The sequence below is a fragment of the Polyergus mexicanus genome, unplaced genomic scaffold (assembly GCF_030449975.1).
Source record: "Polyergus mexicanus isolate NDT 795.1 unplaced genomic scaffold, iyPolMexi1.0 SCAF_1, whole genome shotgun sequence".
Lineage (NCBI taxonomy): Eukaryota > Metazoa > Arthropoda > Insecta > Hymenoptera > Formicidae > Polyergus > Polyergus mexicanus.
The window spans coordinates 11,766,861-11,779,021 of NW_027223321.1; the positions used below are offsets into that span (position 1 = coordinate 11,766,861).

Below are 12,161 nucleotides of genomic sequence, written 5' to 3' on the forward strand. Positions count from 1 at the left end.
CTTAACAATTTTTGAAATTAATTAATAGAAAATCTTTCAATTAAATATCAGCCGTGGAAATTCTAAACTATGTTTCGTCCATTTAATATGGATCCCATCATTTTCTAAAAACACAATGTCTGTCTTTCTCTCACCAGCATATATATCTAACCCGACTATTAAAAATATAATTAAAGCATATATATTGCGCAACAAAATGAAATACGTAATAAAATTCTTGTATATAATATAATCTTCTTTTTTAATCAATATTGGTACAAAAATATTTTTGGCGAATAAATTACATAAATTATTTTTTATTACATATATATATATATATATATATATATATACGTATATTACGTGTATAAAAATCATGTAATAGTTTTTAATACAAGGAGTTTAATTTTTTTTTTATATTTAAGGTATATTAAAATATAAGATTAAGTGAAAGATTATACATTTTATATCAAATTATAGAGACGCGTGTTTGCAAACACGGAAAAAAAAATTTCTCGCTAATTTAATTTCATTCAAACTGATGCTAGTCAACAATATAAATTATCGATAAAATTGTCTAACACAGGAACGTATATATAAAAATATTATAAGCGTAAATTTTTAATTAATAAAAAATTGTCGATATCTCTGAAAATTTTGACATATGTAATATATATCTTTAACTCAATTTATTTCTAAAAAAAAATTTTTTTTTTAAATACTATTGTAAACATATTACGTCGCAGCATAAGAAAAGCGTGTTATTCATCCCTGGGGTGCGGCAATAGAGAGTAGAGAGAGAGAGAGAGAGAGAGAGAGAGAGAGAGAGAGAGAGAGAGAATCGGCCCCCCTGCCCCCTGAATGACGTAGATCAGGCAGGCGAGCAGCAGAGAGCTCGGACTTGGGCCGGCCCGTCTTTCGCTCGTTAAAATCAGTCTGTTACGCGTCAGCGTGTAAGCTAGTGTAATCGGCTAATAACGTCAGGAGCGACCGGTTGTTGGTGGTCTACAGAGTTGTCCGTGGTGTTCCCGTACTTCCGTACGTCCGATCGCTAATCGGATCGGAGCGCAGCGAGAGAGTGTACGTCGTCGTGTCCCAGGCAGCCAGCCAGCCAGCCGGTGGTACAGCCAACGATGGTGGTCAAAATCTACATATCGGGTATCAGCGGCAACAAGGAAGTGAGTATTGGCTCTCGGCGATGACGATCGCGCGATACTCGATGTCGGGATGCTGCGACGCTTTCATCCTGACCTGACCTGACATCGCGCGCGCTAGATCACCGTCGTCGTCGCTGTATCAAGTTACAGTACGAACGATGTAAACGATGTAAACTTTATTAACAGCTGATCACATCACGAACCTCGTCGGGGTTCGTTTATTTCAATAAAGTCGGAGCAGCGACGGAGTCGAATTTGTTATGTAGATTTTAGTTTGACAGTGCTAGCAAAATGTTACATTATATGACAAAATGAATCCGCGTGATGCTTTTGATTTTTAATTATTAAATATGTTGCAGGTATTTGTTGATCATGTTAATTATTATCATTGTGATAGTTATTATTGTTGATCAAAAGTTAATATTTTGCAATAATATGTACATACTATTGTTTAAATTTTATTATTATAAGAATATAATGTAAAAAAATTAGAACTGATTCCATCTTATTATAAAATTGTATGATACTTAACATTAATTTTTATTTAATATTTATCATTTCTGAATAAATTATGTATGTAGATATAGGTTGCATGTTATATTTACAATCAATTCTAATAAATTCAAGTAGCTGCATGTTTGTGTATTATAAACTAGTGAAAGTCTAAAGTTTTGAATTATGTAAATACGTTACAGGTGAAGAAAAGACAACAACGTGTGACGATGATTCTAGATAGTAAAAATGTGGAATATGAGATTATTGATATAACAGAGCCGGGCAAGGAATTAGACAAAGAATTCATGCAAGCTAATAGTAATGCAAGAACCAACAAGTATCCATTGCCACCGCAAATATTTAATGAGGATGATTATTGTGGAGTAATTGCCTTTTCTCTTTTTATACTGTTTATAATTTAATCTTGTTATTTTCAAATAATGCATATTAATTCTACAAGTATGTTGTATACATGAAACACAAAAGCAAAGATAATTATCTAAATGAAATATCACATTTCTAATGCAATACATATAAGCAATTAAATTTTGCAGGATTATGAAGACTTTGATTTAGCAAACGAATTGGATGAATTGGAAAAGTTTTTGAAAGTAACCCCAGCAATCAGTACTGCAGAAATCACTCTTGATTCAAAATCTCAGAGTGATGGGATTCAAGAGAATGGAAATACTTCAAGTCGAGAGGTAATACTATTCCCTTTGTTAGCTTAGAAGAGTTTTGTTAATTCGTTTTTCAATTATATACATCACAAAGAAAAGTATATATATACTTTCCTTTATGAGAAGAAAAATTCAAAACTGCCAAACTATAGATTGCCAAACAATATAAATACATGACTAATCGCTATTTCCAGCATATAAATAGAAAGTATAAAAAAATAGTTTGTCAACATGTATATGTTGTACATGTGTCAAACAATAAATACATGCCTAACTGCTATTTCTAGCAATGTATTTAATGTTTGACACGTGTACAACACATACATGTTGAGAAACTATTTTTTTTATTTACTATATATATATATTAAAAGGAACTAACATGATGGTATATATACATTAATAAATGCTATATTTTGTAATTTTGTAGCAATAAAGCATTCTTAGCTGTATAATTATTTTAATTTATCACACATGTATACATGAGAGAAGACTTTCTCTCATCTATTTCTCTTTTCCTCTCACTTTTTTGATATTTACTAGCTTTATGACTTTATTATTAAATTCATATTATAGTTTCTATCTAACATATCTGTTTCTCTTTCAGCCTTCTGCGGACAAAGAAGCAGATATAGTACTCTCCGACAGGTAACTGAGAATAAACATATTATTATAATATAAAAATATATTAAACATTAGAAAAATTTATAATACTATCTTCTTTAGTTTGCCAGAAAGAACAACTTTAAACAGCGAGAATAAAGCCTTAGATGACTCTAAACCGACTGAAGTAGATAGCGCGACAAAAATTATTACTAGTGACGAAGGTGAACATGCCGAAGATAATGGAGATAAAAATGAAGAAAAATCCGACGACCAAGAGAAAGAGGAATAGATATGAAAGATATACCCATATGTAAAATTGGGATATATTCCATACATCCTTCCTTTTCCACCCACAAGCGTATTTTACAAAGCTACGTTTATTACATTACTAAGGCTGAATGAAGGTACTGCCAAGATAATATTCTGTATTGGAAAGTCTGCTGAATGAACAGTACAAGTGACACGCATAGAGAACATACTTTTATAGAATATACTTTGTATTTTAGATCAAACGCGTCTTCACACACCAATGTCTGTTTTTCAACAGGTTTGATATGAGACAATTTCTTCATATTGCTATCTTTATATACGTCTTCACCTTTATTGTTTATTATTTTGCATTGTTTCACACACTGCACCACACTCAATATATTGCAGCACTTTCGACAATGAAATTAAAATATATATTTTTCTTTTACCTTTTTGTTTTCCATTAAGTATGCAACTTTTTGATTATTATTTTGCAAATAAAAAAAATATATATATAGGATAAAGCAACAGATGCATATACACAACACACATATAATATTATTTGAGATATATGAGGATAAATATATAGATATATTTCTATTATAAATCGGATTTGTTTAGGTCTGAAAATATAATTGAATGTTATATATGAGAAAATTTTGATATTTATATTATACATTTAAAAAGTCTCAAATATGTACAGTATTAAAGATAATTTTGACTTGTTATTTGAATATTTCATTGCGTTAAGATATAAAAACAATCTTTCCAAATATGCTGTAAAAAGTCATTGATTTTTCTTCAACTTATTATATATTACATGCGTATTAAAGAGAATTATATAGTTTTAAAGAAAAAAAGAACAAAAGAGAAGAGATTTCTAGATTTTTATAGCTCAATTATAAATATCTATTTTTATTGTACAAACTTTTATTCGTATTTCTACTTATATATATATGACAGAATATACTGGTGATGACAGTAAAAGTAATATACTATGATTCATGCTGGTATGACATAATTTCATCGATATGTGTGCATATGACTCACATTTACTACTCAACATAATCTATCAAAATCTTTGATTTTAATCGATCGTGATTATAAGTTTTTTATATTTAAAAAGAATTCTACTTTAAAACACAAAAAAATTGACGATTTCAGATGTTTATAAGTTATATTGTAATATATATAATATATAAAAATTCACAAGAGAAAAAACATTTTTTACAATTGCTACTATTTAGACAAAACACAATAAATTCTTAATAATAGAAGAGGAATCTCTTATTTATATGAGATAGTTTTAATGTTTCTAAAATAGTACATGATAATAGCGGCAGTTGTAGCAATCGAGAGGCCTATATAAATTATTTCTCTTATTGCTTTAACGACACATGTTTTCTTCTTATACTAGACAAGATTAATATCTTATATAAATCTTTTATTGTTTATATATCATTCAAATAATACCATTGTCATAAAAAATTCAACTTTATGCAGCATTTGCTATAACAAACTGCTTTGTTATGAATAAATGAAAGAAAACATTATTTTTGTTATAATAATTCTATTCTTCAACACAGTGCATTAAATTTATGATTGATATATATAATTTACTGCAATTAAAGAAGGAGAATAACGACAAAGCTTTATTCCTTTTTAACAATATGTCTTTCTTATTACAAAGATGGGGAAGCGGTAATAATAAAGATTCACTATATTAATGTTAAAATAAATTTTAACATTGCATTAGATATATATATGATCATTAGATGTAACCATATTTACAAAGATAATATTCATTATACATTATATGTGTGTGTGTATATATATATGGATCACAACGATCATTGTTACATACATACAAGAATTTATTAATAAATATAACAATTCAAGCGCTTAAAATTTCATTTATATATCCTTAAAAAATCTATTTCTAATCATATATCACAAAACAATAAAAATATTATATTATTTAAATAGATATTTTTGGGAATTTGATTAATTCTATTTTTCATTGTCAAATATGGTAAGTTCATAAATATAATATTCAAATATATGCATGTTATTTTATAACAAGCCTATATTGATTTTTTTTAAGCAGTATAAAAACATACACAAAATATATCTTTCTTGACATATAAAATATCTAAAAATATTTTTTACACTTTCTCGAATTAAAACTAATACCTACACCTATATAGTCTGAGATTTATCTATAAAATTTATAATGCACAATAAAATTTTTTTATTTTATAGAATAAAAATTTACTAATCTTGATTAATTCAATTAAGATTCTTTCAATAATACTATATAAATATAATTCCTCAATTATCTTTCTCTTGTATATTTGGTGTCTCCACTATGACACGAGTACAGCCTGAAAACAATAATTGTTTTTTTTTTTTATAATATATATTTAACATATATAAAAGTGTTTATGTTTAAAGAGAATTCTTTATAATAAGAAAATTTGACAATATTTGATTACACAAAAATTTTTATAAATTATGTTTTTATTACCAATAAAATATATAATATATCATTCATTATATGTATATTATTTATAACAGCAGTATTTATATATATTTTAATCATTTGAAGAGAAAAATCCAGGATATTTTGGATATACTAAGAAATTATTCATAAATGAATCTTTTAATGAATTTATAGATAAATTTTTGTGGCAATTTTTACTAATAATAAAACTAAAATAAATTTAACGATTGATTGAAATTGATAAATTGATTAAGAAGATTAAAAAAACTTATACAACAAAAATTTTACGATTTACATAATTAATATTAATAATGCAGAATTATTTTATTTAATTATAATTAAGTTGCATTATTATAATGATAATGGAAATATGATAAAACATAAGTTAGACTAGATATGTAAGCTCTTTTTCTTCGACAAATTTTTATATTTAAAAATATAAAAAAAAAATAAATAAAAAAATAAAACGTAGATTATTTTCACAAAGTTTATTTTACTTATATTATTTGATATATTAAGTAATTAATAATTAATATATATATAACTGTATTTATCAACATTGATACAATATATCTATTAAATAAATTTATTGTTGATACGTAAAAGATGGTAAACAATGTAAATAAACTTATAAACTTATAATTTAAAATTTAAATAATGTGGATATAAAACGTCTCATATCTGCAATAACGGAAATTTACATTACATGAATTGTTGGTCTTACCAGGATATTGCTGTAATTATGGAATGCAGCTTTTTCATAGGCACGTTATAAGGCAAATAGTTTAATAAGAGAGAATGCTCTATAGGCAATCTAAATTTTTTAAAGAATAAATTCTATTTTGAACATGTTTTTTTGATTAGAGATATTTTTTTTCTTTAAAATATTGCAACTGAGATTTTTTAGCTGTTAAATAAACATGTAATAATTATTATTTATATATATTGAAAATAATATCAAATATATTTCTTTATATTACTTTTTAAAACTTGCATGTAAAAGCTGCATAGCTCATTCAATGGGCATACCTATGTGTTTTTTTTATTGATATCAAAAATTTATAAAGATTTAGATGCTTTTTTCTTCCAGTTTTCAGTTATTGAGCTATAAATTGTATTTTGTCTTCATAAATTAAATATTGTATACAGAATAGTATTTAACGTATATGTACTCTTGTACATATACCATTCTTTGCTCTTAACTGACATTAACAATTAGGACTATCTCTCCCTAATCGCATCAAAATACTTATATGGCATCAAGTAAATAAATAAATTACATAATGCATTATACTATTTAATTCTCTTCACATTAAACATTTTAAAATGTACTATATTTTATGTATATTAAACTATTGTAAATAACATTTGTACCCCTTTCGACTAAAATGTACTAAGAAGAATATGTATATAATTATAAGTATCAATGTATATCATTAACATATAAATATTCGATTAAAAATTACATATAAAATGCAACAATCAAGAATGAATCAAAATTATTCAATTTTTATAAATTATTGATAGCATTTCGGATGACAAACTTCTTTATGTCTTTTCACATGTATGCAGTGTGTTTCTTTTAATATAAATTTCAAAAACATACAACAGTATAATTATTAAATTATTATAACATTGCATCTTCAGGATTGTTTTAATGCATTCTAACACATTTCAATGTATTTTATCACATTTCATATTATGCTTTTTTGTAAACATTAATATTTATATTATCTAAACAGATTAATTTCTCACAAAATCTCTGTAAGATATATGTAGTAAAAATAATACATACAATGTATTATTTCAAGATATTATGTAACACACATATAATGAGGTATTTATTTTTTCGACAACAATTAAGTCAAATCATAAGAAATAAATTTTCAATATTATTTTAATTAAACTATACTTTAAAAAACAAGTATTCAATTAATAATTAATATATGCACGTACTGTTAAATTCAACAAAATTATGCTTTATATTATGTAAGTTAAAATTTATTAATATTGTGGATATTAATTTTATTCTATATGAAATTTATATGCTAATACGCATATAAATGTAGTGTAATAAAATCTAAACCAAATTTGATAACAAAAAAAGCTGTAATAGATTTTTAAATTTTTTTCTTTCTATATACTTATATACAAATATTGCACACATATCGTATATTATGCATATAGAAAACCTAATATCATTCATTTACAGTACTTACTACTTTAATGTCAGTTAAGATCTTTGTTTCTTCAAATTCGGTCAAACAATTTTTTATGAAACAACAAAAAATAAAACAATTTTGAAAATAATAATGTATTATGTTTGCATGCTTTTAATTATTTATCTATCAAATTGTTTTTATTTTTTAGTAGGACGATGATTCCATGAATTTGTATTTAAGAAATGCGTATATACGTATGTATGTTTGTATATATATGCAATATCTGAACTGGTATTATTGCATATGATACTCAGTTTATCTTAAAGCGAGATAATTTATGCAAATATTTTGTATAAAGTATGGCACATATAAAATTCATAATATTTCTATAACGTCTACTACAAAACGCAAAAAGATTAGAAAAATTTGACGAAAAATTGTTGTCTGATAGAAGAGATATCATTGTAAAAATATCAGTTATTTCAATCAGTATTTTCAATCGATTCTAAGTACATTTAAAACAAATGTATTACTTACAGTCTTATCGTAAATAGAGAAAATCAAGAGAATGTTTACAGCTAATACCTAAAACCACTCAAAATAAATATATAATTTCATATGAAACATATATACTAATAATACATAATCTTAGATATATATACCTATTTTGAATTATAATAATCAAAAATAACAACTAAATTATAATAAATAAATAAAAATAAATTTGTTTTTGATGAAAAATAGATAATTAAAGCGTAAATTTTAAAAATTGTACAAAAATTGTTTCTAAGTAAATTTTTAAATATATATTTAGAAATAACAAAAAAAGAGAATGCTTTTTTTAAATATATTGTATATCACTGTTAAATATCATATAACAAATGATTTTAACTATTAATTAGCTTGATATAGCATTCAGAATTTAGCATAATTTTTTTAACATGCAATCATTCTTAATTGATTTTCTCTCGATTTTATTATGCATTATATTTCTTTTAGCATATTATGCAGTAGTGAAATATAATTAATCCGTACCAAAGTATTTTTGTCCAAAATGATTTGGTGCAACAGTATGGATCTCTGAAGTTAAAATCTTCATCTATAAAACAAAAAAAAGATAATTTATTAAAGAAAATGTACATATATATATAATCAAACCTAAAGATTTAAATTACACATTATTATAATGCAAATGGAAATATATGATGATAGTTACCTTAGGAAAGGCAGTGACTAGAGATTTGGCTGCGATTGGTGTACAAAACAAATTTGACAGGATTATATTTTCTTCAAGCACATTATGCTCTTTCAGTACAGCTATAGCTTTTATGACAGTATTTCCTGTACCTATATATACATAATAAATATATTACAAATATTTTAATCCAGAATGCTATGTATATATTTGGTTATTACAATATAAAAATTTTTTGAAACTCACTCATTATTGGATACATCAATAAAACCTTTCTTTCAGATATATCATCTGGGAATTTAGCATAAACTACTCTAGCTTCGTGTGTGTCTGCATCACTTTCTACCAATATCTTACCAATTCTGATACTACGACAACAATCTCTTAGACCCTATAAAAAACATTTATTCCATGATAGTTAAGCAGTTTTTTTTTTTATCCATATACAGATACCTTTTAGATATGATATATGTATAATATGTTTAGTATTAATTATATAATACCTGTTCCATGGCCTCTCCACTTCTTACTATAGATACACCACAATTTCCCTTCTGATATTTTAAACCTTTATATTTGGCACCAGTTGGAGTTGTTACCACACATTTTGTAAAAGGCAATTGGTTCAAACTCTCTTCGATAACAAGTCTGATCTAAAATATTCAGAAGAAGTTACAATATAATATTTTTTTCATAAAATAAGCATAGATCTATCAAAGAACAACCATTTAGAACAATCAATATACTTTATTTCTTGACAGCTTAAATAATTATTAATTTAAACTCTAGATGATTTTTTTTAAATTTTGTATAGTAGTACAATGTTCAAAAAAAGATTTCAGCACAATGTGTTATATCACACATGTATATTATAATTCTAATTGGAGTCTAAATATAGTGAATGCTTTCAGCAATATGTATAATATCATAAAATCAAGCATGTCTTACCAAACGATCGGCATAAAACTTGAAATCGCTCCTTGTGGTATTCCTATAAAATGAGATCCATTAATAAGCAACTGGCTACCGTTTCTAATAATCTACAAAGAGAACCTAGCATTTAATTATATGTACATATCCAATTGAAATATATACATATGATTATTTAATTAAAAATTTGACAAGTATCTACAATGTGCTTTTCTGGTAACGAGAAACTGCAAAAGAGAATTGAATAATAAAACTTATTACGTATTTACTTCCGATTACGATTTAATATATACGTATATTTTTCAATGGAAAGATACAGCGACAGTGTTACTTACCTATCCCGCAAAATGGTTTGCAACTCTTTCACCTGGTTGTTGCAGGGTAGAATCTTCAGATTTGTCCCGTATTCCTCGATTTCGTGACTATCGTTCAACAATTTCGTTGCGGTGTCCGCGCTTCCCATGACGGTCGCGTTACACCACGTGTCACTGTTAGGATACCGGTAAAATGAATAATAATATGTACAGCAGATTACAGTGGGTACACGATTACAAGTAAATCGAAACCAAGAATGAGAGGCAATGAAAGATCTCACACACAGCACATTACAGATTTGTATAGTATTTCATAAATATATGTATGGAGAAATATCAACCAATCACAATGTGTCTAATACAAAGATTACTGCATAAGAATATTAAACATGTGATTGGTCGTTCCTTTATTACGTGCTTATGTGTGTTTGTCTCAAAATTAATTGAGATACTTTTCTACTAGACTACCTCGCATTTTCTTCCAGATATAGCCGTTGATCAAATTTTTTTATATTATATTTTATACACACGAATATATTACACGCATATATTTCTAACAGAGAGAACCCTGAGAAGGGTCACGTCGCCGTTTTTCATAAAACACTTTTTCTAGCTGGTAGAATAGCGTCAACTAGATTCATTTTAAAGCCGGCTGAATCAGATTACTTTTCGACGCTACGGTAAAACAATCGGTTGATGCATAATGTGTATGCTAGATACCCATAATTGTGAATCAAAATTGCGAAGAAATATTATGGATTTATTAATGTTTTATTAATTAACTGTGCGTGATATTTTATTATTCTAATATATATTACGGATAGGGATAATAAAAGTTATTATTAAAGTATTCTTTTATAAAATATAATGTATCTGATGTATAATCGATTTTGGTAAAGTAAGGCAGAGAAAAACGTAACGCTATTGTATAATAGCCTTTTACGACTTACGTTTTTCTCTGTCTTATTTTTACGTCCACGACTATGACAGACGCCTTTATCCCCTGTCATCAGCCTTTGGTTGTTTAGATTTCTGTTTGTAATTATGGCCGGTATTCATAGTCAATTCTTATATTTAAGACCGTCTTAAGCACAATTTTAAGATGCCCTAAACCAATCACAGAGCGGTATTAACATCTCAAGACATTACTTAAGACGATCTTGAAATAAGAACTGACTAACCGGCCTATGTTTCAGGCATGAAATATAAAAAAAGAAATAAGTCTTTGACAAACCATATTCATCCATAGATTACCTATTGTTGACATAGATGACATGTTACACATAATTTACATTGTTTACGCGTAAACGTAGATTATTATAGTTTACGGATAAATGCCCTGATATTTTCTCTCTTCTCCTTTCTGATCCACAAAATGAGTCTAGCACGGATATGAACCAACCGATTGTTTTACCATGGCATCAAAATGTCTGCCATATAGTTCCACCGCCTCTAAAGTGGATCTAGTTAGCGCCACTATATCAGCTAGGAAAACAGTGTCGTGAAAAATTCTCTAGTGGAAAGTTCGCTGGCAATTCTGCCGCGGTTGGCAGCTTTTCTTCTACGATCGACACGCACGCTTCGAGAATCGCAATATCGTCTCGAATCGCGGCCATTGTGAAACGCGCCGCAACGGTGATTCGAATCCGGCTCCGTGTTCCCCTCGATCGTTATCATTCAAAATGATGAATCTCGCGTGTGAAAAGTCGCGACGTCGCGTGTCAGACGTTCGTCATGACGGATCAAACGCGTACGATCATCGGTAATGTATTGCATCGCGATTTCGGTGGCGACCTGCGTCCGTTTTGATATGCCCAGAATTCTCTTCCCGCCATTATCATCTCATCGCCGAGATGCAACGAGAAAATAGAATTTTGATGCACGATCGTCGTCG

The 12,161-nt window shown here is 27.2% G+C and overlaps 2 protein-coding genes across 5 annotated transcripts; one reads left to right on the forward strand and one right to left on the reverse strand.

Moving 5' to 3' along the window:
- Positions 1-841: 841 nt before the first annotated feature.
- LOC138935253 (SH3 domain-binding glutamic acid-rich protein homolog) lies at positions 842-5,074 on the forward strand. 2 transcript variants are annotated; one of them, XR_011447230.1, is made up of 6 exons: positions 842-1,157; positions 1,832-2,014; positions 2,186-2,335; positions 2,916-2,956; positions 3,035-3,318; positions 3,421-5,074. XR_011447230.1 is itself a non-coding variant. In XM_070299705.1 (5 exons), the coding sequence occupies exons 1-5, from the start codon at positions 1,113-1,115 to the stop codon at positions 3,201-3,203; spliced, it is 588 nt and encodes a 195-aa protein (XP_070155806.1). In that variant the 5' UTR covers positions 842-1,112; the 3' UTR covers positions 3,204-5,074. The 2 variants fall into 2 exon arrangements, 1 of the variants encoding a protein (XP_070155806.1); XM_070299705.1 differs by having other exon boundaries at positions 3,035-5,074.
- Positions 5,075-5,167: 93 nt separating this feature from the next.
- On the reverse strand, positions 5,168-11,627 carry Kri (uracil phosphoribosyltransferase krishah). 3 transcript variants are annotated; one of them, XM_070299698.1, is made up of 8 exons: positions 11,522-11,627; positions 10,289-10,441; positions 9,972-10,014; positions 9,527-9,676; positions 9,270-9,414; positions 9,045-9,175; positions 8,864-8,927; positions 5,168-5,547 (listed from the first exon to the last, which is right to left on the reverse strand). In XM_070299698.1, the coding sequence occupies exons 2-8, from the start codon at positions 10,414-10,416 to the stop codon at positions 5,495-5,497; spliced, it is 714 nt and encodes a 237-aa protein (XP_070155799.1). In that variant the 5' UTR covers positions 10,417-10,441; positions 11,522-11,627; the 3' UTR covers positions 5,168-5,494. The 3 variants fall into 3 exon arrangements, with proteins under 3 accessions (XP_070155799.1, XP_070155792.1, XP_070155796.1); XM_070299691.1 differs by lacking the exon at positions 11,522-11,627 and adding an exon at positions 11,218-11,352; XM_070299695.1 differs by lacking the exon at positions 11,522-11,627 and adding an exon at positions 10,736-10,887.
- Between the last annotated feature and the right edge of the window lie 534 nt (positions 11,628-12,161).

Excerpts from the sequence above, each read along its gene's own strand:
- LOC138935253 (XM_070299705.1), top strand. The coding sequence starts at position 1,113 with ATGGTGGTCAAAATCTACATATCGGGTATCAGCGGCAACAAGGAA. Across the intron at positions 1,158-1,831 it reads GTATCAGCGGCAACAAGGAA|GTGAAGAAAAGACAACAACG; the intron begins GTGAGTATTGGC and ends AATACGTTACAG. Across the intron at positions 2,957-3,034 it reads GATATAGTACTCTCCGACAG|TTTGCCAGAAAGAACAACTT; the intron begins GTAACTGAGAAT and ends TATCTTCTTTAG.
- Kri (XM_070299698.1), bottom strand. The coding sequence starts at position 10,416 with ATGGGAAGCGCGGACACCGCAACGAAATTGTTGAACGATAGTCACGAA. Across the intron at positions 9,415-9,526 it reads GTGGAGAGGCCATGGAACAG|GGTCTAAGAGATTGTTGTCG; the intron begins GTATTATATAAT and ends TGTTTTTTATAG. Across the intron at positions 5,548-8,863 it reads TTTTGGACAAAAATACTTTG|GCTGTACTCGTGTCATAGTG; the intron begins GTACGGATTAAT and ends TATTGTTTTCAG.